This window comes from Heteronotia binoei, chromosome 15 (genome assembly GCF_032191835.1).
Source record: "Heteronotia binoei isolate CCM8104 ecotype False Entrance Well chromosome 15, APGP_CSIRO_Hbin_v1, whole genome shotgun sequence".
NCBI lineage: Eukaryota > Metazoa > Chordata > Lepidosauria > Squamata > Gekkonidae > Heteronotia > Heteronotia binoei.
The window spans coordinates 52,505,674-52,532,606 of record NC_083237.1 but is presented as its reverse complement, the minus strand read 5'-3'; the positions used below and the strand labels follow the sequence as shown (position 1 = coordinate 52,532,606).

Sequence of the window (26,933 nt, the reverse complement as noted above, 5' to 3'; positions counted from 1 at the left end):
TGCTCTCGGCCCCCCCGTCTCGTGGCCTTGAGAAACTAAGGAGCAGGAGAAAAAAATGGACAGAAAGTGTTCTCTGTAGTGATGCTCGAGGAATCTCTGTAGTCTTTATCATAGACGTTGGGGGAAGTCACTAGAGTGTCTTCAGAAGTGATGTCACATCTTTCCCAAACTCTACCTCCCCAGACAGCACCTTCAAAATCTCCTGACATTTGGTGAAGCAGTGTTGGCAATGCATACAGATATGCCATTAAAAATGGCTCCTTTGAGGTAACCGAACATGGCGATGTGGTGTTTTCATATGGAAGCCATTTTTAAATCCACTGCTTATGTAGGCTTCTCTGAGAGACTTTTGAGCTTCTGTTGACGCCCCATGCCCTCTTCTTGGCAGGCATGTGGACGAGGGCGTCTGGGACCCATCCAGTAACCTTCTCAGCCAGTCACCAAAGAAGGTGGAGCCAGAAAACGACTTCAGCAAGGGCCTGGATTTCGAGATGCCCACCAGCCCCCCGATAAACCTCCACGACTTGACCTCTTCAACTGATAGCCTGGGGACAAGCAGCTTCGGACAAAGTTCAGGGCAGAGCCACATCTCCAAGAGCAGCAACCCGTGCCGGGGGTTAGAGATGGCTTCGGTCAAGACCCAGATGGGCTCCGAGACCCCCAGCAAAAGGAATGTGGACAGATCAGTGTCTATGGAGGTGAGAACATTTCTTGTTCGTGGAATGGGGAAGGAAATTGGGGGAGGGGGAGATAAGCCTCTATATGGGGGCTTACCTACTGGCAGCCCATCCCCTGGGCAACGTCAGGGATTTACACAAGTCAATCAGGGTTAGTCCAAGATATTTTTGTCTCCAGGATGGAAAATCAGACCTTCCCCCTTCCTCCATGCTAATGGCAGGGTCGGATCTAGGAGGTGGGGCAGAGGGGGATGTTTGCCCGGGCACCAAATTGGGCATGAAGTCCATTCTGTTCTATGGGACATAAAATAGAATGGGCCCATAAAGGGGCATCATTTTTTTTAATTTTGCCCCTCCCCCCTCAAAAACCATGTAGATCCAGTCCTGGCTAAAGAGGCACAATCTTTTAGGACGAGTTCCTCAGGCTTTTTGAACCTGAGAGCAGATTTGCAATTCTGGAACAGCATGATGGGCATATTTACAAAATGGCTGCCAGTGGCTGTTGCAAGAGGCGGAGCCAGTCACAAGATGGCTTCCGCAGCTTCCCTTCAGCCGCACAGTGTCTTCCTTGTGTCATGTTAGCAGCTGCTGCCAAAGCAGCTTTTTTTTAAAATCTGCACAGCCACTCGAATCACCAGTGTCCAATCAGAAGCCTTGCTGGGCAAAAGATACACCTGATCCTACCCACTTTCTCTAAACGTGAGTTGGCAGGCATCCAAAAAGGAGTTGTGGGCATCATGGCACCCATGGGCACAACTTTGGGGACCCCTGCTTTAGCAAGCCCTCCAGGTCTGTTGAAGTGAAATGAAAGAGTCTCTCCACAGACTCAGATCTCTCTGTAGCTATTTACACCATTAGCTCCTGGTCCTTGCCCCGTGGTAATCTTGTCTGGCCCCGAGCAGGGATGGTCTGGTAGCCAGGGCCGGCTCACCCACTAGGCATACTAGGCGGTTGCCTAGGATTTTGGAAGGGGCCACCCAAACTGGGCTCCCCCCTGGTGCTCAAGACAAACGCCTACATTTGCCTCTCCCCTCTCCTGCCGCCACCACTGCCTCCGTCACTGCCAGCCCCCTCCCCTCCCTTCCGCTGCGCTCCACCCTCCAGTGCAATCAGAAGAGTGCATTGCGATGTGGATAGGCCCTACTGGCTCCAAGGCAGCCGGCATCTGAGCATTATTTGAACAGAGAGCTGGAGGAGGCTTCGCTCCCCCACCCCCACCTGCACTTCCGGTTCTGGAAAGTGGGGGGAGAAGCCTCCTCCAGCGCTCTCTCTTCAAAGAATGCTCAGATTCTGGCCGCCCTCAAAGCCAGTAGGGCTGATCCTTGTCGCAGCACACTCCTCTGATCGATTGGGGGTGGGGAGACGTGAAGGCGTGCGGTGCTGTGGAGGGGGGGCGGTGGGGGGTAGGGCGGACAGGGAGCCCACTTTCTCTCACCTTCCCCTCTTGATTCGCAAAATAGGGAGGAGCAAGACAGGGGGAGAAAAGCAGCCTTCTTTCCTTTTTCACTTCCTTCACTGTTTTTTACTTGCTTTCCCTCGCTGCTGTCCCCAAGTCATTTTAGCAAACACTAGAAATAAACCACTGCGTTTTTATGTTGCACTCTTGTAAGGTAGTACTTTACAGTCCACTGTCTCCGTTCTCCTTTGCTTGAAGGATGTAGACAGCACCACACTTGTATATGATTTCCTCCTATGGGTAGCAGACCGAAGTCTGACAGGTGCGGCGGCTACACAGGTCCTAGGTTCTGTTCTGTGTTTCGTTCACCTTCCACTGGCCGCTTTCTTTTAGCTTTGGAGCCCGTGCTAAAGGCAGTTGCTCACACATTACAATACAATGTTCCTTTGCAGCTTGCACGAATGGCTGGAGAGTGATGTGAAAGAACATTCCGATTTTGAAAGTACTACCTTACAAGAGTGGTGTGAAATAACTTTTTGATTTTTCTACGGACATTGAATGAATTTTGGTTTGTGATGATAATAATATAATTGCATCATTATGAAAGAAATTGCTTAAGCATTTATTTGCAACATAAAAAACGCAGTGGTTTATTTTTAGTGTTTGCTAATCAGTACAATGCAGTTTCCAGTTTGCCCAAGTCATTTCAGGCAGGGGAGTGGTCCTCTAGTGAGTCACACGCAGGATGGTGGAAGTGGGCTTTGTAGGCTGACCAGCAAATATAGTTCCTGACCATGACTTCGTGCTGACCTCATGAGCATCACCAGTTTTGCATCAGTATTTTTTAAAAATGCATCAGTAGCAAGCTAGGCGCTGCATTGAATAGACATGGTCCATGTCCATAAAAACCTCTCCAGTCTCCACCATCTCCTCTGGCTGGATTCTGGAATCTAATGGCTGCTTCCATAATGAATTTCCACTAAAAGCCAAGAACTGCCAGGTCTGAGTGGGGAAATACCTGGAGATTTTGGGGTGAAGCCTGAGGAGGGCGAGGTTGGGGGATGGGAGGGACTTCAAGGGGCTATAATGCCATGCAGCCTGCCTCCCAAAGTGGCCATTTTCTTTAGGGGAACTCATAATTGTTGCCTGCGGTAATCCCAGGAAATCTCCAGCCACCACCTAGATGCTGGCAACCCTTTGCCTGAAGCCAAGGAACAGGCTGGTTGATTCCAGCCAGCATGATGGGAAATTCAGCACAGCATCAGTGGCTTCTCGGCCCACAGTGGGTCCTTCGTCCCAGCATTCCAATCGCAGAAGAAACTGCGAACCCTATCTGAGAGAATTCCTCTTCCTTGCAACTCTTAAATTTGTAGGACTACCTCATTTAGGTTGCCCGCTCTGGGCTGGGAAATACCTGGAGATAGGGGGGGCTGGAGCCTGGGGCAGGGAGAGACTTCAGCAGGCGTCCAATGCCAAAGAGTCCACCCTTCAAAGCAGCCATTTTCTCCACGTGAATTGATCTCTGTCACCTGGGGATCAGTTGCAATAATGGGAGATCTCCAGGTGCCACCTGAAGGTTGGCAGCTGCCCTCTCCTGATACGCATGTCAGTCGCTCAAAGCCTAATGACTGGCTGTCCTTGAGACAAGGGGCCGTTTGGTAGAAAAATAGGTGGCAGAGCTCATTAGCATATGCTGCCCCCCCCCCCCGCCAGCCAAAAGCAAATTGATGCAAGAAAGGAGAGCCCCGGGTGAGCGAGGCCTGCTTGGGCTGGCTAGAGATCCAGCCAGCTTAAGCAGGCCTCGCTCACCTGGGGCTCTCCTGGGCTACCCCCTCTCCAGTCAAGGCCAGCAAGCCACCCGCCGCCCAAAATAACAGGAAGTGGAGAAAGGGTGATGTGGGCTTTTCCAGGGGTTAATGAAGGCTGCTGGGGGCATGGCAAAGCCCTTGGTGGCTGGCTGGCTGGCTGCCCACTCTCCTAATCCAGGGATTGTTATACAGCTTCACCTCCTATTCAATGGACAAGGTAGGTGGGGAGGAAGAGGGGGGAACCCTTGGAAAGGTTCAGGAGCTGCACTCCTGCTGAATCTGAGGTCTGCTTGAGACAAAAGCTTCAAGGTCTGATGTCCTAAGGACCCAAGATAAAGTCACTGAGTGCCGAGCATGACAGCTAGGATTACTAAGGAGGAAATGCTTTTGTTCAGCTACATCCAGCATGAAAAACTGAGTCCCCTCCTGCATACAGCAGATCCGGCTACACTGATCTATGCTACTGCAGCCTCAAGGCTGGATCACTGCCATGCGCTCTGCGTGGAGCTGCCTTTGAAGACAATTCAGAAATGTCAGTCAGGACAGAACACAGCTTCTTGGTTGCTTATGGGAGCTTGCAAATGTGTCAGTGTTGCTTGGATCTTGAACTATGTACACTGGCTGCAGGCCAAGCTGAGTGCAAAGTGTGGTTTTAAACTTTAACGCTCATAACAGCCTTGTGGGACCGTTGTACTTACTGAATCACCTCCACTGGTATGTGCTCCAAGTACTAATCGTAACAGGGACTGTATACCAAGGGAGGTTAAGTTGGGTTTGGTTTGCAGCAGGGCTTTTTCAATGGCAGCCCCATTCCTTTGGAATGGGCTGCTTGGAGAAGTGTCTTCCCCAGCAGTCTTTGTGGGGTGGGGGAAGGGACATAAGGCAGAATGGTTTAAAACAGGGGTGGCCAAACTGCGGCTCAGGGGTCACATGTGGCTCTTTCACACATACTGTGTGGCTCTTGAAGGCCCCACTGCCTCGTCATCCGGCTTGGAGAAGACATTTCTTTCTTTAAATCACTTATCTGAGCCAAGCCAGCTGCCAGCTTGGAGAATGCATTTACAGTTGCTTTCTTTCCATCTCTCCTCCTCTCCCATTTATTTTCCTTCCTTCCTTCCTTCCTTCCTTCCTTCCTTCCTTCCTTCCTTCCTTCCTTCCTTCCTTCCTTCCTTCCTTCCTTCCTTCCTTCCTTCCTTCCTTCCTTCCTTCCTTCCTTCCTTCCTTCCTTCCTTCCTTCCTTGTGGTTCTCAAACATCTCATGTTCATCTGATGTTTATTCTGTGTGGCTCTTACGTTAAGCAAGTTTGGCCATCTCTGATTTAGAGGGGCTTCTTAGAGGCCTGCTCTTGTGCCTGATTGTCAATTTAAACCAGAGGTCCCCATTGTGGCACCTACTGATACCTTTTCTGGTGCTTACCAGCTAGGGCTTTTGCCCACATAGGCTTCTGAACGACCATGAGAGATTTTATTGGCTGCACAATTTTCAAAAAATGTTGCTTTGACAGCAGCTGCCACCCCAGCAGAAGGATCTGCACTGTGTTTCTGAAGTTAAAACCATGGCAATCATTTTGTGGCTGGCTCCACCTCCTGTGTCAGCCATTTTGTTGCTGTGCCTACCGTGCCATATCAGAATCCCAAGTGTGCCTGCAGGTTCAAAAAAGGTTGGGGGACTCCTGGTTTCAACGTTTATGGCATTATCTGTATATCTAACCACCACTTTATGTCAACAAAGCAGCTTATAAATATAAAGAAATAATTTTGGAGCCCTCAGCGTAACAATGAACATGGCCCTGCGTTTCAGGCTGCAGAGCGAGACTGGGAGGAGAAGCGGGCAGCCTTGACCCAATACAGCGCAAAGGACATTAACCGCCTCCTGGAAGAGACCCAAGCGGAGCTGATGAAAGCTATTCCCGACTTGGAGTTTGCAGCCAAGCACAAGCAGACCTCCAGCAGCGGCGGCAGCGGAAGCGCAGCCTCCACCCCTGAGCACAAGCCCCCCAAGCCCCAGCACATACAGAAGACCACAGCCAAAATGGACCCCAATGGTCGCCGGGGGTCAGGTAAAGTCCGTGGGGTTAAATTTAAAAAAAATCCAATTGGCTTGGAAGCGGAGAGGCTTTATGCAGTGTCTTTGGTCTTCCAAGTTTCCCAATTAAGGGGAAAATGCTGCTCAATGAAATTACAAAGGCGATCTGACTCCAGTGGTAGCAAGAGAAATAAATTTTGCTTACAAAAAAATAGAAGCACATCTTACATGATGTATTCATGGAGCTACATTTAACTGATTGTGAACAGATTAACTTCCCAACAACAAAAAAAAAGGTTAACTCGGTACAGCTCCAAGCCTGGGTGACAGAAAAAAGAAGAGAGGCCCTATATAAGATGGAAAGCAGAAGGCAAGCGATGGCCAAAGAGGCTGAGCATCTAACCGATGAGGAACTGTGAGGCTAATGGCCAAGCATACCTGCGTGAGAGAATTCGTTTTATCTTTTCCCTAAGAAAAATGTCCCAGAGAGGAAAAGGGGCTTCACTTCCTGCTCTGATCGTTGACTGGTTGTTGTTCAAGCAGAGGCCAGGAAAGGCCCTGCTGTTGTCCCAATAAAACTTTCAATCCCTTTGGCACCTTGTGCTTATGGAATTGTTACAGTTAGTATGCCCCCCCTCCCCACCACCAGGTGAATGGCAGAGAAACTAATGCTCCTTGTTTCCTCATTCCCCCAAGAAGGGCTAGCGTGTAGCCTTGTGGGCTAAGGGTAAGTAGAGGAGATTGCCAGGCTGAACAGGAGGCTGGTAAGGAATGTGCCGAGTGATTCCTCCCTCCCGTCTCCGAACTCCCCACCTCATAGTGTCCTGAATTTACCTAATTATAGAGCTGGGCCTGCTAATAATCTATGCTACAGATGATCTAGCCATGACTGGAATAAGAACATAAGAGAAGCCGTGTTGGATCAGGCCAACGGCCCATCCAGTCCAACACTCTGTGTCACACAGTGGCAAAAAAAATTATATATACACACACACTGTGGCTAATAGCCACTGATGGACCTGTGCTCCATAGTTTTATCTAAACCCCTCTTGAAGGTGGCTATACTTGTGGTCGCCACCACCTCCTGTGGCAGTGAATTCCACATGTTAATCACCCTTTGGGTGAAGAAGTACTTGCTCGGGTTGGCCCAGTCTTATCCATCTCAGAAGCTAAGTAGGGTTGGTCCTAGTTAGTGCTTGGATGGGAGACCACCAAAGATGTCCAGAGGTGCTACAAAGAGGCGATGCAATGGCCAACCACCTCTGTTCATCTCTTGCCTTGAAAACTCTACAGGGTCACCAGAAATCAGCTGTGACCGCCGCAGATTATCTAATTGTCCACAGTCCAGATCTGAACCAGTTTCATACTTCGTTAACTAAGAATGTTTTCCCACAAAGCTTACCTCGGAGCGACGTCCCTCTTCACCGCGCAGCGTCTGCGCGGATTTCCCACCAACTGCTCCGCATAACCAGGAAGAGCCGCGGCTTTTGCGTCGCTAACATAAACTGGTTTTTAGCGGTTTACATCTGCGACGCAAAAGGTCCGGCACTTCCTGGTTATGCGGAGCAGTTGGTGGGAAATCCGCGCAGACGCTGCGCGGTGAAGAGGGACGTCGCTCCGAGGTAAGCTCTGTGGGAAAACGCCCTAAGTTTTTCATCCTTTTCCCTCAAGTTCCAGATCCTTTGGGGGGGTGGGGGTGGAGTTGGAGGACAGCAGGAAATTTAATCTGTTCTTGGACCGATTTGAATCTGTGATACCCTGAAATCTGTCTGAACACATAGTTGTACTAGCAGGATGCTTTGAAAGTAAGGACGGAAAGCCAGAACAACGACATCACTGTGAAGAACCTTTGGATTCTTATGCAGGATGGTAGTTGTAGTCAGGGCTTTTTTGTAGAAAAAGCCCAGCAGGAACTCATTAGTATGCGAGGCCACACCTCTGACATCACCATCATTTGCATACTAGGACACACCTCTGACATCACCATCATTTGCTGACTAGGCTACACCTCGGACATCACCAAAAGTGCTATAATATATTTTTTGTGGTGTAGTAACCACACCTCAAAAAAGATATTCTAGCATTGGAAAAAGTCCACAAATATATAGCTATATTTTTTCCATCCCAGGAAAAAAACCAAATTCAAACAGACTACTCGATCACAAGATCGAGTAGTGCAGGGGTAGTGCAGGGGTGGCCAAACTTGCTTAACTTTAGAGCCACATAGAATAAATGTCAGATGTTCAAGAGCCGCAAAGCATGAACGTCAGATGTTTGAGAGCAGGAGGAAGGGAGGAATGAGGGAGAGATGGAAAGAAAGCAACTTTAATTTTAAATGCATTCTCTAAGCTGCTGGCTGGCTTGGAAAAGTGATTTAAAGAGAGAAATGCCTTCTCCAAATTAGCTGATGGGGCAGTGAGGGTTCCAAGAGCCACACATTATATGTGAAAGAGTCACATGTGGTTCCTGAGCCACAGTTTGGCTACCCCTGGTGTAGTGAAGAAGGAAGGAAGGAAGGAAAGAAAGAAAGAAAGGAAAGAAAGAAAGAAAGAAAGAAAGAAAGAAAGAAAGAAAGAAAGAAAGAAAGAAAGAAAGAAAGAAAGGAAGGAAAGAAAGAAAGGAAAGAAAGAAAGAAAGGAAAGAAAGAAAGAAAGGAAAGAAAGAAAGAAAGAAAGGAAAGAAAGAAAGAAGGAAAGAAAGGAAAGAAAGAAAGAAAGAAAGAAAGAAAGAAAGAAAGAAAGAAAGAAAGAAAGAAAGAAAGAAAGAAAGAAAGAAAGAGGAAAAGACTGACTGACTGACTGACAGAAAGAGAGAGGGGGTGGGAAATAAGGCAAACAGGGGAAAAGAAATATTGACAGAAAGACTGGCAAAGAAAGGAAGAGTGGGGGAGTGGAAAATAAAGGAAACAGAAAAAGAAAGACTGACAGAAAGAAAAATGAATGAATGAAAGGGGGGAGAGAGTTGGAAAAATTCAATTTAAAGCTTCTCTTCCCTCCCCCCAATACATGGAGAGAACACAATTGGGTGCCAAATGCATAATCTTCAGGTATGATAGTAGCTACAGAGACACAGGTCTAGCCACTGTAGCAAATACTTTATAAAAATAAAAACATTTGTTCACTTTGGCCCATAAGACATGTTTCACTGTTCCACCTTGTCAAAACAATGATGTATTTGGCCACTGGCCTCTTGACATACTTTTCTAGGCTTCATTTTTAAAAATGTTGCTCTTCTGTTCACACAAATGCAATCCCAGGTAAGTATGGATTTTCTTTTCAGTGTCTGCCTCCAGTTTGAACAGCTTTTACTATGGCGTGCCTTTTGGCAGAACTCCTGGAAATTTTTTGGTTGGGTTATTTGAGAGTGCAAGACGTTTAATTTATATATTAAATGAGCAAGACAGAATCATTCTTAATCTCTTCACCTACTTTGTCTGCAGGTTCTAAACAAAGCAGTGTCACTGTGGTTGGTTGTGCTGCACGCAGGTACATAGTATTAGATACTAGAGAAAGTTCCCTACACATACTTTTCCAACACCCCCTTTAGTAGACTCAGTTGATGGTGCTCAGGTATTTAACCTTGAGATATGCTTGACTGCAGTCCCAGTGGTCTTTGTTTTAGTTTGGTGAGCCAGTTTGGTGTAGTGGTTAAGTGTGCGGACTCTTATCTGGGAGAACCGGGTTTGATTCCCCACTCCTCCACTTGCACCTGCTGGAATGGCCTTGGGTCAGCCAAAGCTCTGGCAGAGGTTGTCCTGGAAAGGGCAGCTGCTGTGAGAGCCCTCTCCAGCCCCACCCACCTCACAGGGTGTCTGTTGTGGGGGAGGAAGGTAAAGGAGATTGTGAGCCGCTCTGAGACTCTTCGGAGTGGAGGGCGGGATAGAAATCCAATATCTTCTTCTTATCTTCTAGTAGCAGTTCAGTTGAGCAAGACACATGTGAGGCCCAGTGTTCCCTCTAAGCTGTGGAATCATATGAGCAAAAATTCTAGTTTGTGAGCTACTGGCATTAAAGTTGTGAGCTACTGCATAAATTATTGTGCTCTGGGGCCCCTTTTCCTGAGCTAAGACAAAAATGTGTGAGCCAGGGATTAAAAACTCTAACTCAATTTAGAGGGAACATTTGGTGAGGCCTTATGCTCACGTTGCTTCTCTACAACAGTAATGTGCTGCTTGTTATGGAAGGTGAGGAGGACTTCTAACTCTTATTGAGAGAACTTCTTAGGAGCTGATGCTGCAGCTTGAGTACATATACATTTGGATCAAATTGAAATTTGGAGTAGACGTTAATTTAGAAACTGTCCTCAACAGATTATAAGCGCTGTGTGCAGTTTTAAAATGAGAAGGGAGTTTCCCTCCTTGAGAGTGCAGCTGTTTTTACTTGCTTGCTCACTGTATCAGATCTTGTTTCCAGATAACTGTATGACAAATACAAATGAAAATCACTGGCAAAAAACCCAAAACACTGACTGACTGACTGATGGGGAGGGGGGTGGGGTGGAATAAAGCAAATAGGGAAAAAGAAATATTGACAGAAAGAAAGACTGAAAGAAAAACAGAGTGGGGAAGTAGGAAATAAAGCAAACAGGGAAAAAGAAAGACTGACAGAATGAATGAGAGAGAGAGAGAAACAGAAAGAAAAGAAACAGAAAGAAAGGGGGGGGAGAAGAAGTGATGGGACCGACTCACCTCTAAAATTGCCGAATATCACAGGAAGCCTGCCACACTTCGCGGCTGGATTCCCTGACCTCCGCTGGTCAGCGAAGCGCAGGGAGAATGCCCCGCAAACGCGGTTGGGTCACCTGACCCCCGCTGGCCCAGTGGAGCACAGGAAAGCACTGTGTGATCGCGGCAGAGTTCCCCTGACCTTCGCGGAGTGTGGGAAAACGCCGTGTGATCATGGCAGAGCCTCCTGACCCTGCCGGCCCAGTGGACCACAGGAAAACGCTGCGCGATCGCGGCAGAGCCCCTGTCCTGCCGTGGGCCCAGCAAAGCGCGGGAAAATGCCGCACAATCGCAGCAGAGCCCCCTGCCCCCGTGGAGTGCGGGGAAATGCCACACAATCGCGGCAGAGCTCCCTGACCCCAGTAGCCCAGTGGAGAGAGGGGAAAACGCTGCACGATTGCAGCAGATCCCCTGACCCCCCACTGGCCAAGCGAAGGATCGGGAGAAAGCTGGGCAAGCACGGCTGGGCCCCCTGACCCCCGCCGGCCCAGCAGAGCAAGGAAAAATGCCACACAATTGTGGCAGACCCCCCTGACCCCTGCTGGCCCAGCGGAGCGCAGGAAAATGTCACGCAATTGCGGTTGGGTCACCTGACCTCTGCTTGCCAGCAGAGGATCAGGGGAAAGCCGGGTAAGTGCGGCTGGGCCCCCTGACCCCCACAGGCCAGTGGGGTGTCAGGAAGATGCTATGCAAGCACGGTTGTGTCCCCTGACCCCCGGCCAGCTGGGGATGCTGCCTGAGCTGAGCCGGAACGCTGGCTAATGCAACCAGAACGCTGACCGTGCCAGCCAGAATGGTGTTATGGTGCGTTCCGGCTCAAAAAAAGCCCTAGTTGTAGTGAAAGGCATAACTTCTAACATGAATCCTGTCGTCTCCCTAGATGAGTTGACGGTGCCTAGATATCGAACCGAGAAGCCCTCCAAGTCTCCTCCCCCACCCCCACCTCGGAGAAGTTTCCCCTCCTCCCATGGCCTCACAACCACTCGCACAGGAGAAGTGATTGTCACCAGCAAAAAAGAATCCAGCTTTATGAAGGTACAAAACTCTCAGTCTCTTTGAAATGGATTAGGCTTGTACCAGGCTAGAGATACTCAAGAATGGGAAAGGTCTTGTAGGGCACCAAGTTCAACCCATTCCTCAGTGCAGGCTAGAGTGTCCCTGACAGATGGTGGGTCAGTCTCTGCTAGAAGACCTCCAGCCAGGGAGAGCCCTCCACCCTTTCAGTAACTGAAGGGGTGGAATTTTAGCAGGAGCTCCTTTGCATATTAGACCACACCCCCTAATGTAGCCAATCCTCCAAGAGCTTACAAAAAAGAGCCTAGTAAGCTCTTGGAGGATTGGCTACATCAGGGAGGTGTGGCCTAATATGCAAAGGAACTCCTGCAAGAATTTCATCCCTGGGTAACTGGTTCCATTGTCCAAACCATTCATTCCATTAGGAAGTTTCTGCTTGTGTTTGACTCAGATCTATCATTTTGTAGTTTAAGCTCATTATTTCTAGTCTTGCTGAGGACAGTCCTCTTTTATGGGACTGCCCTTTAGAGTAAAATGAAGTCTCCCCTAGAGTTCCTTGCGGCCACTGGTGGGGAAAGGGGAGGTGGCGGTAGGCTTGCTGGATCCAGGTTGGAAGATACCTGGAGATTTGGGGACAAAGCATAGAGAAGACAGGGGCATCTGTGCATCTCTTACATGCCTTGTGATGACAGAAAGCAGAGTCGGAAGAGCTGGAGACGCAAAAGCCACAAGTGAAACTGAGGAGGACCGTCTCGGAGGTCGCCCGGCCTGCTTCCACTCCCCCCATCATTGCCTCTGCCATCAAAGATGACGATGATGAAGACAGGATCATCGCTGAACTCGAGGTAGGCCAGGAAAGATGTAAAAAGGGACTCAAATGCGGCACTTTGCAAACGGGTGCTCAGCTGTGGCTGCAGAACAGTCCGTGTCCATACAGGGCCAAAGGAGTGTCTTTGGTCATTGAGTCAAAAGTCTTCCAGGTGGTCTCATATATGCTAACTTGACGTGTTTAAGAAATCCTGCAGGCAGATAGCACGGGGAAATGAACTTCCTATGTTTTATGGGCACTGGAACATAGAACTTTGGCACCTGTATGTATGTATGTATTCCACACAGGTAGAATTATGCGCTGAGAGAACGTCTGCACAAGTGTACCTCTTTAAATACATCCTGTATTACTCCAGTCTTTGGGCTCTTCTGCATTCTGATGTTCTTCACCAAATTTAAGCCCTTACCTAACATGTTTGTATTTCCTGAAGTCTGGGATATAAGCTACAGAGAGATCACCTGCAAAAATTAGTTTTCTTTTGTACTGAAGTATTTTCTATCAGTCTACAAAGGGCATGCTTTGAGTGCGTTGGTCTGTTCGTGACAGGGCTGTAGACTAAACATGTGCAAATGTGTGTCACGGTGGCCCCATGCCCTTTATGAAAAGCAGTGCCACTTAAGTGATGGGGGAGGGAGGGTTTTGAACCCTTTATTTGCCATCTTTTTCTCCACTCCCCCTTCTCCACATGGCTGTTCTTATCAAGGTCATATGTATGCCTGCTCCTGGAATCTGTTATTCCTTTTTTAAAAAAATAAATGCCCCTATCAAATATCTAAACTAAGCCTCATTAATAAAAATTATTACATTACTGATAATATGTCTTGTCAGACATTTTCATTAGACCTCTTATGGTTCTAGTGTACAATAAATGGTCTCCATCGATCAAGCAAGGATTGCCTTGCCTGATTTGTCACTTCCCATAAATGTTTGTAAAAGGTCAGCTTGATCATTAATATAGTTTGCCAGACGCTACAGTGCCATACCTCTCTTACAGGTGACGCAGCTCTTCTTGTGTTTCATTGCTGCAAAAGCGCATCCCCTTATCAACGCGTTACCCCCAAGAGCCTTACGTAGTTTCCAGATGCAAGGTTTCAAATAGCCCAGGATAATTAGTAAAGGGCTTTACGGTATAATGTGCCTGTTAAAAAATGTCCTTGATCTTTCAATTAATGGTTCTCCAGTATATAAACTCACTTTGTTACAAGGCCACCCTGGGTTTGCAGCAATTTGTGTTGGCTTGATTATACTTGCAAAAATACCAGATGTATTTACATACACCTTCCTAATGGAAGACTGGTAAAAAATTGATACATTGATAAAAAGTACCTTGGTCTTGCCTTAACAGCTGTAAGCCTGCTCTTGAAATTCACACCTATAAAACCTTTTCTCCTCATTTCTCTTGATGTCCTTAAACATAACATCCCACCTACATCAAAATGCTGTGGCCTGATCTTATCCAATAACTCCCACCCACTATGCACAGTCTGGTCACTCCCTTTTGTGAAGGGTCAAACTACACAAGATGTTGTGTAACGGTCTGGGGCCCAGGGACTCAATAAAATGAGAACAATGACTAAAATCTTGGCTTGTGAAAACAGCTTAAGGGAGAAGGCAGGAGACCCCCTCCATCCTCCCCCCATTGTGGCCCCAAGCCAAATTGGGCTCATGCACACTTTGGAAATGCCATTCCACACATACTCTGTATGAAAGTTGTGGTGAAACAGTCCGTCTTTGACTTACAGGCCCTTTTCGACCATGCCCTCTAAGGTTTTCCTAACACCTGGAGGGTTCCCCCCCGCCACTTCTCTCTCTCTCTGTTCATTCACTGCCACCACCTGGCCTATGTAGGAAGTGCCCACTGGGAGGGCCAAGACTCCCAGCTTCCTTGCCCAGCTTCAGGACTTCGTCTCTGTGTCTCCCGCTATCCAGCGTCTGGTTATTGCGGGGTTGGCTTACTGCCTTGTGTGCCATTGGGGGAATTGCCATTTGTCAACTGACTACCCCTCCCCTTTCTCCTGGCACTCCTTTTAAAACAGCATGTCCAAGACAGCGGAGGTCTGCATGGTACAGAGAACCACCACCGGCATAAAAAGTTAGAAAGCATTTATTAAAACGAAAATTCCACTTGCATTCTCGTAGTGCAGCACCAAACTGAGCAAGAGATTCAAAAGAAAAGGATAAAATGCAGCCTCTCCCTCTATAAATGCCCTAGCAGATGTTAAATATAAGGCAGGCTTCTTCGTTTAGAAGGTTGCAGATGTCCTAAGGGGTTGCCATTACCTTGAAGCCTTTGCTCAGTGCAGGCTGGCGTTGGCTGCCTCTTATAGACCTCAGGCGAGAGTTCTGTCTGCCTTGATGGAATCAGCACAAAATATGATAACGTTTGAAATACAGTACTTGAATCTAGTACCAAAGATTCCTAGTAAAACCGTGTGTCAATCAGTAAGCAGATTATGAAACAGGATTACAACATTTGTGTCCAACAGCCTAGATTCCTAGAGGCCTAGAGGCTTACAATCTCCTTTCCCTTCCCCTCCTCACAACAGACACCCTGTGAGGTAGGTGGAGCTGAGAGAGCTCTGATAGAAACTGCTCTTGAGAGGAACAGTTCTGTGAGAACTTGTGACATCAGCGGGTGCATGTGGAGGAGTGGAGAATCAAACCTGGTTCTCCCAGATAAAAGTTTATGCACTTAACCACTACACCATTTTTTTTGGGGGGGGGGGGGGGACACATCCCTTATAGAGGTCACCTCCTGAGCTGATTCATTACACCCCAGTTTTACTCCTCCTTCAAGTATGCCCTCCAGAGCAATTCCATTTTACGCTTTCTATGAAAAGACAGAAATACAGGAGCCTTCCTAGTAGCTTCAGGCAGATCTTTCCATAATATAGGCGCCACTACAGAGACTGTCTGTTTTGCGTTGCTTAACCCTGCCTCTGTCATAAAAAAAGTTTCTCTGATGAAAAAAGGTTTCCTCCAATGTCTTTCTGTATGGAAGAAGTCTTTCTCCACTGAAGAAAGATTTGGCAGAGGGAGGTCACTGGATTCAGCCCCATTAATTCAACTCTTTGTATCTCAGGCCTTTACAAATAACAGGCAGTATTAGCAACTGTTCTCATTTTGTCAAGTTCCTTGTCACGTCATAGTCTCCCTTGCCAAAATTTGTAAATGATGAAAACACATCAGGTCCGCATTTTATATTTCACTTCATTATAAGTGAAAAGCCTGCCATTAAAAAGGTGCATGGCCCTTGGTAAATTGTATTGTTCCTCGATGACATTGTTATTCAGTTCTGCTACTGATTTGCAAATCTTTACAATACAGATTTGATGCCAGCACTGTGCGAAGCAGCAGGATCTAATTCTTTCCTGCATTTATCCCAGGTTTTAATTACGGCTGTACGTATTTCATTACTTTTAGACTTGATTTGTTTTAATTTCCCCTCCTCAATCAAATCTATGCTACCAGCAATGGACAATTTATACAACCTCATGTTGTTATTCTCCTTTACACCTTTCTTTGGAATCGTCGGGTTGGATCCAGCCATTTTTCTCCTGAACCCGATCATGGACTTTTTGGTGGCCGAAGGGGAGGCCCTGCGCCTTTTTCCTTTTGACCTAGACCCACTGTCTTTTTAAAAGCATTTGGTGGGCGTCAAGAAAGATGTTGAAGGATGCTGTGTTGCACAGATGTATAGCAGTGCAGGCCTGTGCACAGTTACTCTAGTCAAAGTCCATTGACTTGAAAGGGACTAGGCTAAAGTAACTCTGCATAGGACTGCACTGTTGATCTTATCTTACTATGTATAACTAATCAAAAGATCCTGATACATCTTTGGCTAGGAAGATCCCCAAAATATTCAGTTTCTTTATTTGTAGGCATAGAGCCGGTTATCTTCCCAATGTATGTTTTGGTGATAGGATCCAAATTTAACTGCAGATTCCCGAGGCTAACTCAATCTTTGTCCAAGCTGCTCCAAAAGCTTTTTGTGATTCTAGCAAGAACTTGCTGTAGTGGCAGATTTGTGTTTTGAATCTTGGAAGAGGACATCTGCTTAACAGAGTTGCTTTGAGCAGAGGAATGGCAAGGGGGTGCACAAAGGGCCCCACCCTCCTTTTTGAGGCTGATCCACTCTAAATTCACTCCCTGAATGATTTTTTGCACACAGTAAAGTGTAAGCATAACTGTCCCATTGGTCAATTAATCAGAGAGTCTTTTGGTAAGCCAATAGGTACTGAAAGGCAAAAACAGGGGGAGATGTTTGGGGACCAAATATTCAGAGAGTTGGGTCTCTAAAAGAGAATCCCAGCACTGAAATCTGCTTTACTCGTCATCATTTGTTCGGGCTTCAGGAATTTGTCTGGCGACTAATTACTATTATTAATTACTGTTATAAAGGTCAAGTAATGTTGCAGGGTGCAAACCTGGATTGAATGATGGCTTAAAGTGTTTCGAACTTTATGGGGAAATGCTGGCTCCTAGGGGACATTCTGGGAACTACATCTGCTCAATCTGACCCTCCTAAAGTCTGTGTTTGTAGCGGGTTCTTTCAATGCCTCTTGGGAGAAAAGCACAGCAATGGCAGTGGAAATGGTGGCAGCCAGACTTTCCTAGCAATGAATAAGTCCTCCCCAAGGGGAATTGGTTAGAAGGTGACAGTGACTGAATTGCTAACTGCCTGGAGGGAAGGAAAAAGTCCTGTCCCTTTAATAAAATCTTAATGGAATGTTCAGGGGGGAGCGGGTTGTAGCAAAAGCCCAGCGGGAGCTCCCCTGTGCCTTCCCCACATCAGGGAAAGCTGAAGCCATCAGGGAGAGATTTAAAGATGCCTCCTTGTGCCTTCCCCAACATGCCAGCCAGAGCCCTGGCCAGCCCAGGTGGAGTTCTGCTCCTGTGTGCTCCGGCCCCAAAAAAGCCCTGAGAATGTTATTTGCCAGCTGATGTTATTTGCCTGGATGCCTGTAAAAGTTTCAGCTGCCCATTCTGGATATATTAAGCCTCTGTTAAAGGGCCAAGACTTTTTTTCCCCCTCCAGGCTTACTAGCAACCCTACTCAGTGGCATAGTTAAGGTTGCCAACCTCCAGGTGGTACCTGGAGATCTCCTGCTGCTGCCACTGTTGTTGTTATTGTTAATGAATTGCCCAGTCCCTGCTACTGTAGGGCTCTGGGCAATGAACAGAATCAGTAAAAAGATACATAAGATAAAACAAGTAATAGGTTTTTAAAAAAAGATGGTGAGTGTTAATAATCCTATGTCAGACTGCCGGCAACCCTGCGGGCAGGAAGAAGGGGCAAAAGATGTAGGGAGAGGAGGAGGGTGCCAACCAGGGTGGAAACTGGCACTGTCCTCAACCCAAAGTCTGGTGGAGCATATCTGACTTGCAAGCCCTGTGGAATTGCATAAGGTCTTGCAGGGCCCTGATAGTCGAGAGTTCCAGCAGGCTGGGACCAGGATAGCAGAGAGTTCCAGTATGTTGGGTCCAAGACCAAAAAGGCCCTGGTCAAGGACAGCTGGACATCTTTGGGGCTAGGGACCACCAGCAGGTTGATCTCTGAAGAGTGTAAATATCCCATAGATATGTTAGTCCCTGACAACTCAAGGCCTTATAGGTCAATACCAGATCCTTGAACTTGACTCAGTATTCCACTGGCAGCCAGCGTTGCTGGTGCAGCACCGGATATGTATGTGCTGTCCGGGATGTTCCCATCAGGACTTGCCATCTGTTGATCTGCAGATGCCAGTGATCAGCTCCCTTGGAGAAAACGGCTGCTTTGAAGGGTGGGCTCTGGCATTGTACCCCACTGAGGTCCCTCCCCTTCCCAAACCTCATCCTCCCTAAGCTCCACCCCCTACAAACTCCGGGTGTTTCCCAACCAAGAAGTGGCAACCCTAGGCATAGTTCACATGATGTGCTCAGTCTTCCATATCTCCAGTTAGATTTTTTTAAAGCTCTCATTAACTGGAAGGACCTTTCTCTGCTTCATATAGGGTTGCCAAGTGACATCATCATGCCGGCGCTGTCACACGGTGGCCACTCTAGGTTTTCCCAGATGCTTTAGCCGTTTGGGAGGGGAAAACTCTATGGTACCATAGAGTTTCCCCTCCCAAATAGCTAGAGTGTTCAGTGTGGGCCAGTGGGCTTCATACCCTAGAGTGTCAAGTTCTGCACAGTTCTGGCTGATAATAAAATGTAAACGAGGGTGGTTTATTAAGTGATTAAGCAGGTACAGCATACATGATACTTCTTGCTGAAACTGAGGCAGCAGGCCTCAGTTCCCTTAGTTATAGGTTTGAGTCTGTCCGTTATACATTCAAAATGCGAAGTGCCAAAATCTACCAATTACATTTGCCTCCATTCCCCACCAGCATTCCAAGCCCCTTTCAGGGAAGAAACAAAAGCACACTTTCTCTGGGAGTCAGATTGTGACTGAAATCGTGGCAAGAGATGCTCTTGACAGAGAGAACTGCTAGGTCTGAGTCATTCCTGTGCTTTTTAAAGAGGACACGCTGGCCACCCGTATTGGTGGTTTTGCAAACCCGCAAAACCAGTTCATAGATTCTATAAGCCAAGCTAACTAAATGGAGCTTCCATGTACAGAGCCAGTATCCATCTGCATACCAGACGTTAGGGATGAAAGGGGGGGCTGCTTGTGGGGGGATCTGGATTTGGGTGGAAGTGGAATGCTGGGCTAAATGAACCTTGGTCCCGGCCCAGCAAGACAGTCGTTTAGGACTGTGGGTGTGACAGGGATTGTGTTCTCAGGCAATCCCACTTTAGCTTTTGGGAGGCTTTTATATCAATACAGATGGGCCAAGACCATTTGGTAAGTGCAGACTGGGAATAAAGAGATTAGGTGTGGGTGTATTTTGTAAAAACAATGTGTTTTCCTTTTTTTACCCTTTTACATTTGCCTTTTCTCAGCTGGAAAGGCTTTCTGATATGGGCCACGGAGCAACCCTTTTAGGGTTTCTCACCCAGCACCTTCCAGGGTTGAGAAATGATGTGAATTGTTGTGATTTATAATTGCATTCCTGCTTTTGTTTATCATCGTTATGGGTCATGAGCATTGCGCAGTGTGTTCCCAATTCAAAGTATGTATTCTCATGATTTCATAATGCTGCCCTATTCCATATTCTCATTTTACTTGTTGTTATGTTCCTATTTCTTTGGGGCAGTGGGTGTTCTGTTCTGGGGACGGACAGTGGCTCAGTGGTAGAGCATCTGCTTGGTAAGCAGAAGGTCCCAAGTTCAATTCTTGGCATCTCCAACTAAAAAGGGTCCAGTTAAATAGGCAGGAAAAACCTCCGCTTGAGACTCTGGAGAGCTGCTGCCAGTCTGAGTAGACAGTACTGACTTTGATGGACCGTATAACTTCATATGTTCTGCACATGCTATGCTCCCTCTGCTGGTCAATTCAGTATCACACAGGTTTATTTCCAGCATATCTTCCTGCAGATTAAACTGATTAAACCACTAGAGGGAGGGAAAATGTACAGAACGGGATGAGGGGACCCAAACCCCAAAGGAACTTAACAGCAAGTAAAATGAGAATGTGGGTAAGCCCATCTGTTTTCAGTCTTTAAGAATCTATCTGGCTACAACTGCTTCTTGGTGGTCTTTTTAAAAAAAATCTCAGCACCCCAGTTTTGAGCCATTGTTTAAGGCTCCAGTGCCATGACTGGCAACCCACACAATTTTGTTGTCTATCTGTTTACACCCTCCAAACCCCACCCCCATGTTCTGACTTCCTCAGGTCTTTCAAAGAAGCTCTTCATTTATTCCTAAATTCCGTTGCGACCAGCTTGCTCCAACTGCAGAAACGTGGCCCAATGGGGCCACCGTAGCACCCGAAGGATGGAAGGTAACCGCCATTTTCCCAACGGGCCACAATTCCCTTCTCTTCCTCCCCTCCGACTGGCTCCCCACTGCACTTTTAACAGGACTCCTTTCCCTTTTTTTCTGCAGCCCTTGTTAACTCTTCTTTCTCCGTACTTTAACCAACTAACAGCTCTTTTCACACTTTCCCACCATCACCCCATATGACACCAAGCAGTGTGTTTGTGTTGACACGACATGGGATCCAGTGAGCACTGGCTGCGTGGGCTCTCACAGAGGGGTACATTTGGACTGCTGGGCTTCCCCTGGAGAATGCTGGGAAATTCTGTCTGCACTGTGGTTCTACCTGCACTCACAAATCAAGAGACTCTCTGATTGCCTGCATGCTGCACCTTCTTTGCAGGGCCTGAGCGCTCGTTCCCACTGCTGATTTCGAAATGCATGAATCCCAATTTGAAAATACCAGAGAGCCTGATAGTCTGCCTTACAGTCCCTGGGAATCAAAAGACATTTTCCCCCCAACCATCAGAGGTGTCAAAATATGCTCCCTTGGGCAGTACTTGGAACACTCACTGGCTTCAGTGTCTAATTGGGTGAGTTTAGGGAAGAATATTTAATGATTTCTCTTTGTTAGCGAGCACCACTAGGATTGGGAAATGCCAGCTCCTTCTCTTGTGTCTTGGGTTTCTCTCTCAACCATAGGCCATAACTAGTGACAGGATGTTAGAACTGGGGGGGTATGTACTCCTTGGAGCTAGGGGATACATCCTCCTGCACACTCATAGGGACTAGATGATATTTTTTCTTCAGGACTGGCTTTATGGACTTGAAGAATGTGGAATGTTAACCAGTTAGGGGACCAGGATGGGAAGACCTATCCTTCCCCATCTTGGGCTATTTTTTCCTCTTTTCTTTTTGGGCACTGAGAAGCCAGGAAGTGACAACTCGTGGAAGTCTGATAAGTCCTTTTATCCATGTAAGGAATGCACCTGCAGCCACAGAGTAAAGTATGCAAAATCAGTCAGCGATATGTGAATATGCGTAATGGTCCATAATTTGTTCTTATCTCTTACGTTGGTGTTTTGTGAAGCAGAACCCACCCACTTCCAGCATTTCCAGACTGGAAGTCCCATTTTAGGTTACAGCTCCTTTCTAGTAAAATATTTACATGCTGTATTTGGCCAATCAGTGATAGCGTTATTACATCACTCAGGTAATTCCAGCAGCGTCTCACTGCATTCCACCATTTGCAGTTTCCACATTTGTGTGCAGAGTTTGCCCAGTGCTGTTTGTGTCGGTTCTCAGAACGGAACTGTAAATTTCGAAAACACTTTTGTCTGCATTCCAGGTACAACTTCACCTGTTGCACTGCAGCCTTCTTGCTAGTTTCTTTCCTCAGCTTGGGTTCTTAAGGTTCAAACCAAAGAGCTCAAGTTTCTTTACTTGCCCAGCGAAACTTGCTTGTTTGCATTCACACTTTCCCTCCCTGGTTCCTCTTGGGAATTAAATCAAGGCTATAAAAAAGAACGGAGGGTTTTGCAAAGTCTCAAGGTCACCTGATCACGAGGCAAGCAGCAGGCCCTTTTGGGGCAACAGTTTTGGGGGTACAGCTCAGGGCTAGCAGATACTGCAGTGGTGCTGTGCCAAATATAACACCCGTTTTGTCTGAAAGCCTGTATTTTAGACACAGAGTAAAGTATGCAAAATCAGTCAGTAATATGTGATGTTTTACTTCGATGTTTTGTGAAGCAGAACCCACCCACTTCCAGCAAATGCACACGAAGTCCTAACTGTAGTCACAAAGGAATGATGGCTTCCTAAAGAATCCCAAGCCAGCAAGGAGGGAAATGGTGCCCCCCTCAGTCTTTAGCTGCAACATGGATGGGTTCATTCTTCATTACAGCTTCTGAGAGCAGAAACAGAGGAACAGTGAGGCCTAGAGATGGGGCTTGGTTCTGGCACTCCCCCCCCCCCCATGCCGGGCTTAGTTGCAATACTGAGGAGGCTGCCTCTGAACATGTCCAGAGTGCCTTTTCCCCCCTTTTGTAGAAAGATACTGCAGTTTTCCAGAGGAGAAAGAAGGGACACCTGATGGCCATTTATGATTCATTTATTTACTTCATTTATACCTTGCCTGCCTTCCCAGTTTGGACTTGAAGCAGCTAACATTGTTGCCCTCCATTTTGTCCTCACACCAACCCAAGAGTTAGGTTAGAGTGAGAATGTGTGACTGGCGTCAAGGTCACCCAACGAGTGGGGATTTCAGCTTGGGAGTCTCCCAGAGCCCAGCCTGACGGTCTAAGTAGCCCCTTGCCTTAGTATTAAATTAGATTCCTCCTCCCTGCACATCTTAGCTTCCAAAGGTGAGCTTGACATCTAAAACGGCCGCTTAAAAGTCCCACACTCGGAGTTGCTGGTGGATTTTTCTAAACTGTGCTGCTTTCCTTGTTGCTATCCTTTCCGGCTCCCCTTGGGAGGAATCAGAGCTCAGCATTCAGACTTATCTCCTTGCTCTATTCCCCGCTGAACAGATTCCCCCGCTGTCACTCTTTATTAAGGTGGAGAGGGGGAGTTGGGAGGGGTCACTGTAACCATCACGTTGCACTGTTCCGCTATTAGGCGTTGCTTCCTGCCAGCCGTCGCGTCGCTGGGGCAAACTTCAGCTCCCACAGCCTCCCACGAGCCCCAGCATCACAATCCCAGGTAAGCAGGATGGGTTATGTGGCGAGAAGTAGGGACGGGCCCTATGGAACTGCTGGGAAGAGCATGTCAAGGGATGGACCCGGTCAGCTGTTTCACTTAATCTCACCCAGCTCTCCTCCCCGCTGTAGTCCCCATCCCACATGCAGGTTCCATGATTCCCCACAGAGCCCTTGTTTAAAAAAATTGATCAAAGGGCAATCTTCACCAGCAGAAAAGCTGATTAGATCCAACCCCTAGTTCTGCAGCAGAATCCAAACGTACCCAGCACCATCTCCAAAACATGTAGTGATCTCTGCCTACTGGAGTATCTGTGATAACCCCTTCAAATCTCCAAAATATGTAGTGATCTCTGCCTAGTGGAAAACCTGTGATAACCCTTTCAAATCTCCAAAACATGTAGTGATCTCTGCCTAGTGGAAAACCTGTGATTGTCAGACAATGTATCGAATGGAGTCTGGTTGATTTGAAGTTCCATTGTCTGACAGTGATAACCCTTTCAAATCTCCAAAACATGTAGTGATCTCTGCCTAGTGGAGTACCTGTGATAACCCTTTCAAATCTCCAAAACATGTAGTGATCTCTGCCTAGTGGAAAACCTGTGATTGTCAGACAATGTATCGAATGGAGTCTGGTTGATTTGAAGTTCCATTGTCTGACAGTGATAACCCTTTCAAATCTCCAAAACATGTAGTGATCTCTGCCTAGTGGAGTACCTGTGATAACCCTTTCAAATCTCCAAAACATGTAGTGATCTCTGCCTAGTGGAAAACCTGTGATTGTCAGACAATGTATCGAATGGAGTCTGGTTGATTTGAAGTTCCATTGTCTGACAGTGATAACCCTTTCAAATCTCCAAAACATGTAGTGATCTCTGCCTAGTGGAGTACCTGTGATAACCCTTTCAAATCTCCAAAACATGTAGTGATCTCTGCCTAGTGGAAAACCTGTGATTGTCAGACAATGTATCGAATGGAGTCTGGTTGATTTGAAGTTCCATTGTCTGACAGTGATAACCCTTTCAAATCTCCAAAACATGTAGTGATCTCTGCCTAGTGGAGTACCTGTGATAACCCCTTCAAATCTCCTTACAACTCTCCTCTTGGAGAGAGATATAATTGGAAAATGTGGGTTATAACTCATGTAGACCCTTGATCAGTTTCTGAGTCGTCAGCATAATCGGATCAGAGGCCAGAGTGGAAAAAGAGACTCTGCCATCAACCTGGTACAACCAGGCAGGCACAGTTTAACTCCAGTTTTTGTCCCAGCATAAATGGTCAGCAGGGTAGTTGTTTCTGATTTAAGGGTTCCATGTTCAAACAGAATCATATCCCTGCAGATTTTTATGTCAGACATAAAGCAATGTAATATCAAATGAACCACTAGAGGGAGCTAAACACATGCAGAACAGGAAAAAAACACACACAGAAGAAACAGGAACTTATAAATGAAGAAGATGTTAATGCTAAAAAGCCCATTTATCTTTGTAGAAGCAGCCCTACAATGAGAGAAGCTGAGGTGGCCCCCTTAGGCCATGGATTAGGGTGACATCAAGGATAGCAGAGCAGGAAACAGACAGAACTGACCTGGGCAGGAACTTGTGGAAGCCCCACTGAAAGTGACTTTCAGCTGCATAAGCACCCCACCATTGTGCTCCGTTAATCTGAAGGGATGCCATATGGAACTTCCGTCTTGGGCGCCCATATGTCTTGGCTGGCCCCATATATCCTGACACTGTCTTGAAAATGCCAACCTGTTTAGAAGATGGCGGTGCAGTTTTATGTAGAAGGAAGCAGGGATGCTGGTTTCCTTTAGGCTCCTCTGCCTAGTTCAGTTCCTGCCTGTCTGGGTTCATTTTAGGCTCCACTGCCTGGCAAAAAGAAGGCCACACACACATGTCCCTTTTCAGCTTGAAATCGCTGCCGTCTCCTTTTCATATCCATATATGAAGATGCAGGTCAGCCAATGTCACCTGCCGTTTGCCTTATTGGGATGGGCCATAGGGATGCCAACCTTCAGGTGGGACCTGGGGACCCCCTGGAATTACAACTAATCTCCAGACTACAGAGGTCAGCTCCCCTGGAGAAAATGGATGCTTTGGAGGGTGGACTCTATGGCCTTATACCCCACTGAGTTTCCTATCATTCCCAGGCTCCATCACCAAATCTCCAGGAGTTTCCCAACCTAGAGCTGGCAACCCTACCCGTCTCCCCCGGTGGGCGGGGAGTACTTGGCAACCCTAGCAGCTATACAGGCCCTTAGATGCAGATGTGTAGGGAAGTGAGAGGGCCACGAGGTGGAACCAGATACAGTATTGGTCCATTCAGGCAAGGAAACCTGGAAATATTGCGGTGCCCCTTTCTGTTCCCCCGCCACAATAATTCTTGTCTAAATTTTCCCTTTAGGAGTCAGGACTTTCAAAGCCGCCGCCAGGTAACCTTTCCCACCTTCCTCAGATCGTCCCTTCTGAGCAGGTTTCTGGCCTGTCGATTCCTGAATCTCAGCCAGAGGCAGGTTTGGAAATACGTAGCCCTCAGGGCGATGACCACCAAAGCATCAGAGGACAGTCGGGAATTTCTGGACGGGCTACGGTAGGAACAGAAAGGAAATCCAAGAGGGCAGAAGTTTTGTTCGGGAAGCTGAGCAAAAGTGACAGGCATCCGGAAGCATTCGTTTCTACCTCACGGGCATTACACAACGAAGCCTTAACATGGACCCGGCCTCTACGGAAATTGATAAGACCTCAGGGATCTCTGCCAGGTGCTGGAACTGAGCATCCTTTTAACAGCGATAACGGGGCAGAAGAAGGCCTAAGGGAGTCTGAAACGACAAGAGTTTCTTTAGAGGTTACAGCCAGTCAGCAAGAAGGCATGGCGATTTTCAGCTTTGCAGAGAAGCAAGACAGTAGTCGGCAGACATCTGGGCAGGGAACCGGGATCCATTCAGCAGACGGCCAAGAAGCTCTTATCCCAGCAGAGGTTATATATGGTCATGAGACAGCCATGGGAAAAGATGAAATAGGATCGCATAGGAAAAATGGTGTTGCAGACGCAGAACCCCAAAAGGAAGAAGTCAGCCAGAATGTAGAAGAGGCGGCTTTGAAAGACCCCAGTGATGTTTGGACACAGGCGCAAAGAGATGTTCCAGAATTGTATTTTCCCTTGCAGAATGAAAAATCGCCCATGGACAAGGATGTAATTGAGTATGATTTAGAATTCAGACAGAAGCCCTTGGAACTGAGGTGGGTCCTCTCAGTAGAAGACAAGATAAACTTAGAGAGTGAACGAGAAGGCCAGCAAAGGGAATGTGTGCCTCTCAATAACACAACTTTGAGCAGTCGTGAGATTTGCAAAGATACTTACCAAAGACTGGACAACTTGGAAGAGACCATCAGAGAACTCGAAAAGGCTATCAGCGAAATCAGCTTCCCCGCACCCATAGAATTGACATTCCCTCAACTGAAATCCATTGACAGTGAGAAAGAAGAAAGAAAGATGGACACCTTCGTGTCAGGATGCGGCCACGCCGCTTCGGAGAGTATGGCAAACCATGGCCCACCCAAGTCTTCTCCAGCCAATTCCAAACCATCTCTGCTGCCCAAACCTCAGTTCCTGCTCAGTGGCAATCCACAGGTTCAGTTATTTTTGATAATACTCTTCCTCTGCTCTTCCTCTAGATCCTTCCTGCAAGTCTTCTCTGCTGTCTGTTCTGTCAAGGTTACATCTGCTCTTAAAAGACAAGGCGTAAAGCCGTCTAAAGATTTGGACTTTGGTGTCTTTCAAAACAGTAGCTTTGTGGAGGATTTGAGTCCAGTCTTGCTGGGAAACCACGTAGGATCCTCCTTCATTTCTTTAGACTGTGTTTATTTCTGGCTATGGGACTTTTGAGACGGGGTGCTTTAATACGGCTGTTGCTATT

General features: G+C 47.2%; 1 protein-coding gene across 8 annotated transcripts in view; it reads left to right on the top strand.

The window, feature by feature from the left end:
* The window catches only part of SRCIN1 (SRC kinase signaling inhibitor 1), a 468,342-nt gene that overhangs the window by 423,222 nt on the left and 18,187 nt on the right, over window positions 1-26,933 (top strand). For 7 of the 8 annotated variants that reach the window (XM_060256106.1, XM_060256101.1, XM_060256100.1 and 4 more), the window contains 7 exons: window positions 389-698; window positions 5,683-5,941; window positions 11,511-11,665; window positions 12,337-12,489; window positions 20,233-20,340; window positions 22,935-23,018; window positions 25,421-26,647. In XM_060256106.1, coding sequence (XP_060112089.1) covers window positions 389-698; window positions 5,683-5,941; window positions 11,511-11,665; window positions 12,337-12,489; window positions 20,233-20,340; window positions 22,935-23,018; window positions 25,421-26,647 — 2,296 coding nt within the window. The remainder of the gene's footprint in view (window positions 1-388; window positions 699-5,682; window positions 5,942-11,510; window positions 11,666-12,336; window positions 12,490-20,232; window positions 20,341-22,934; window positions 23,019-25,420; window positions 26,648-26,933) is intronic. The other variant, XM_060256108.1, reaches the window with a different exon arrangement.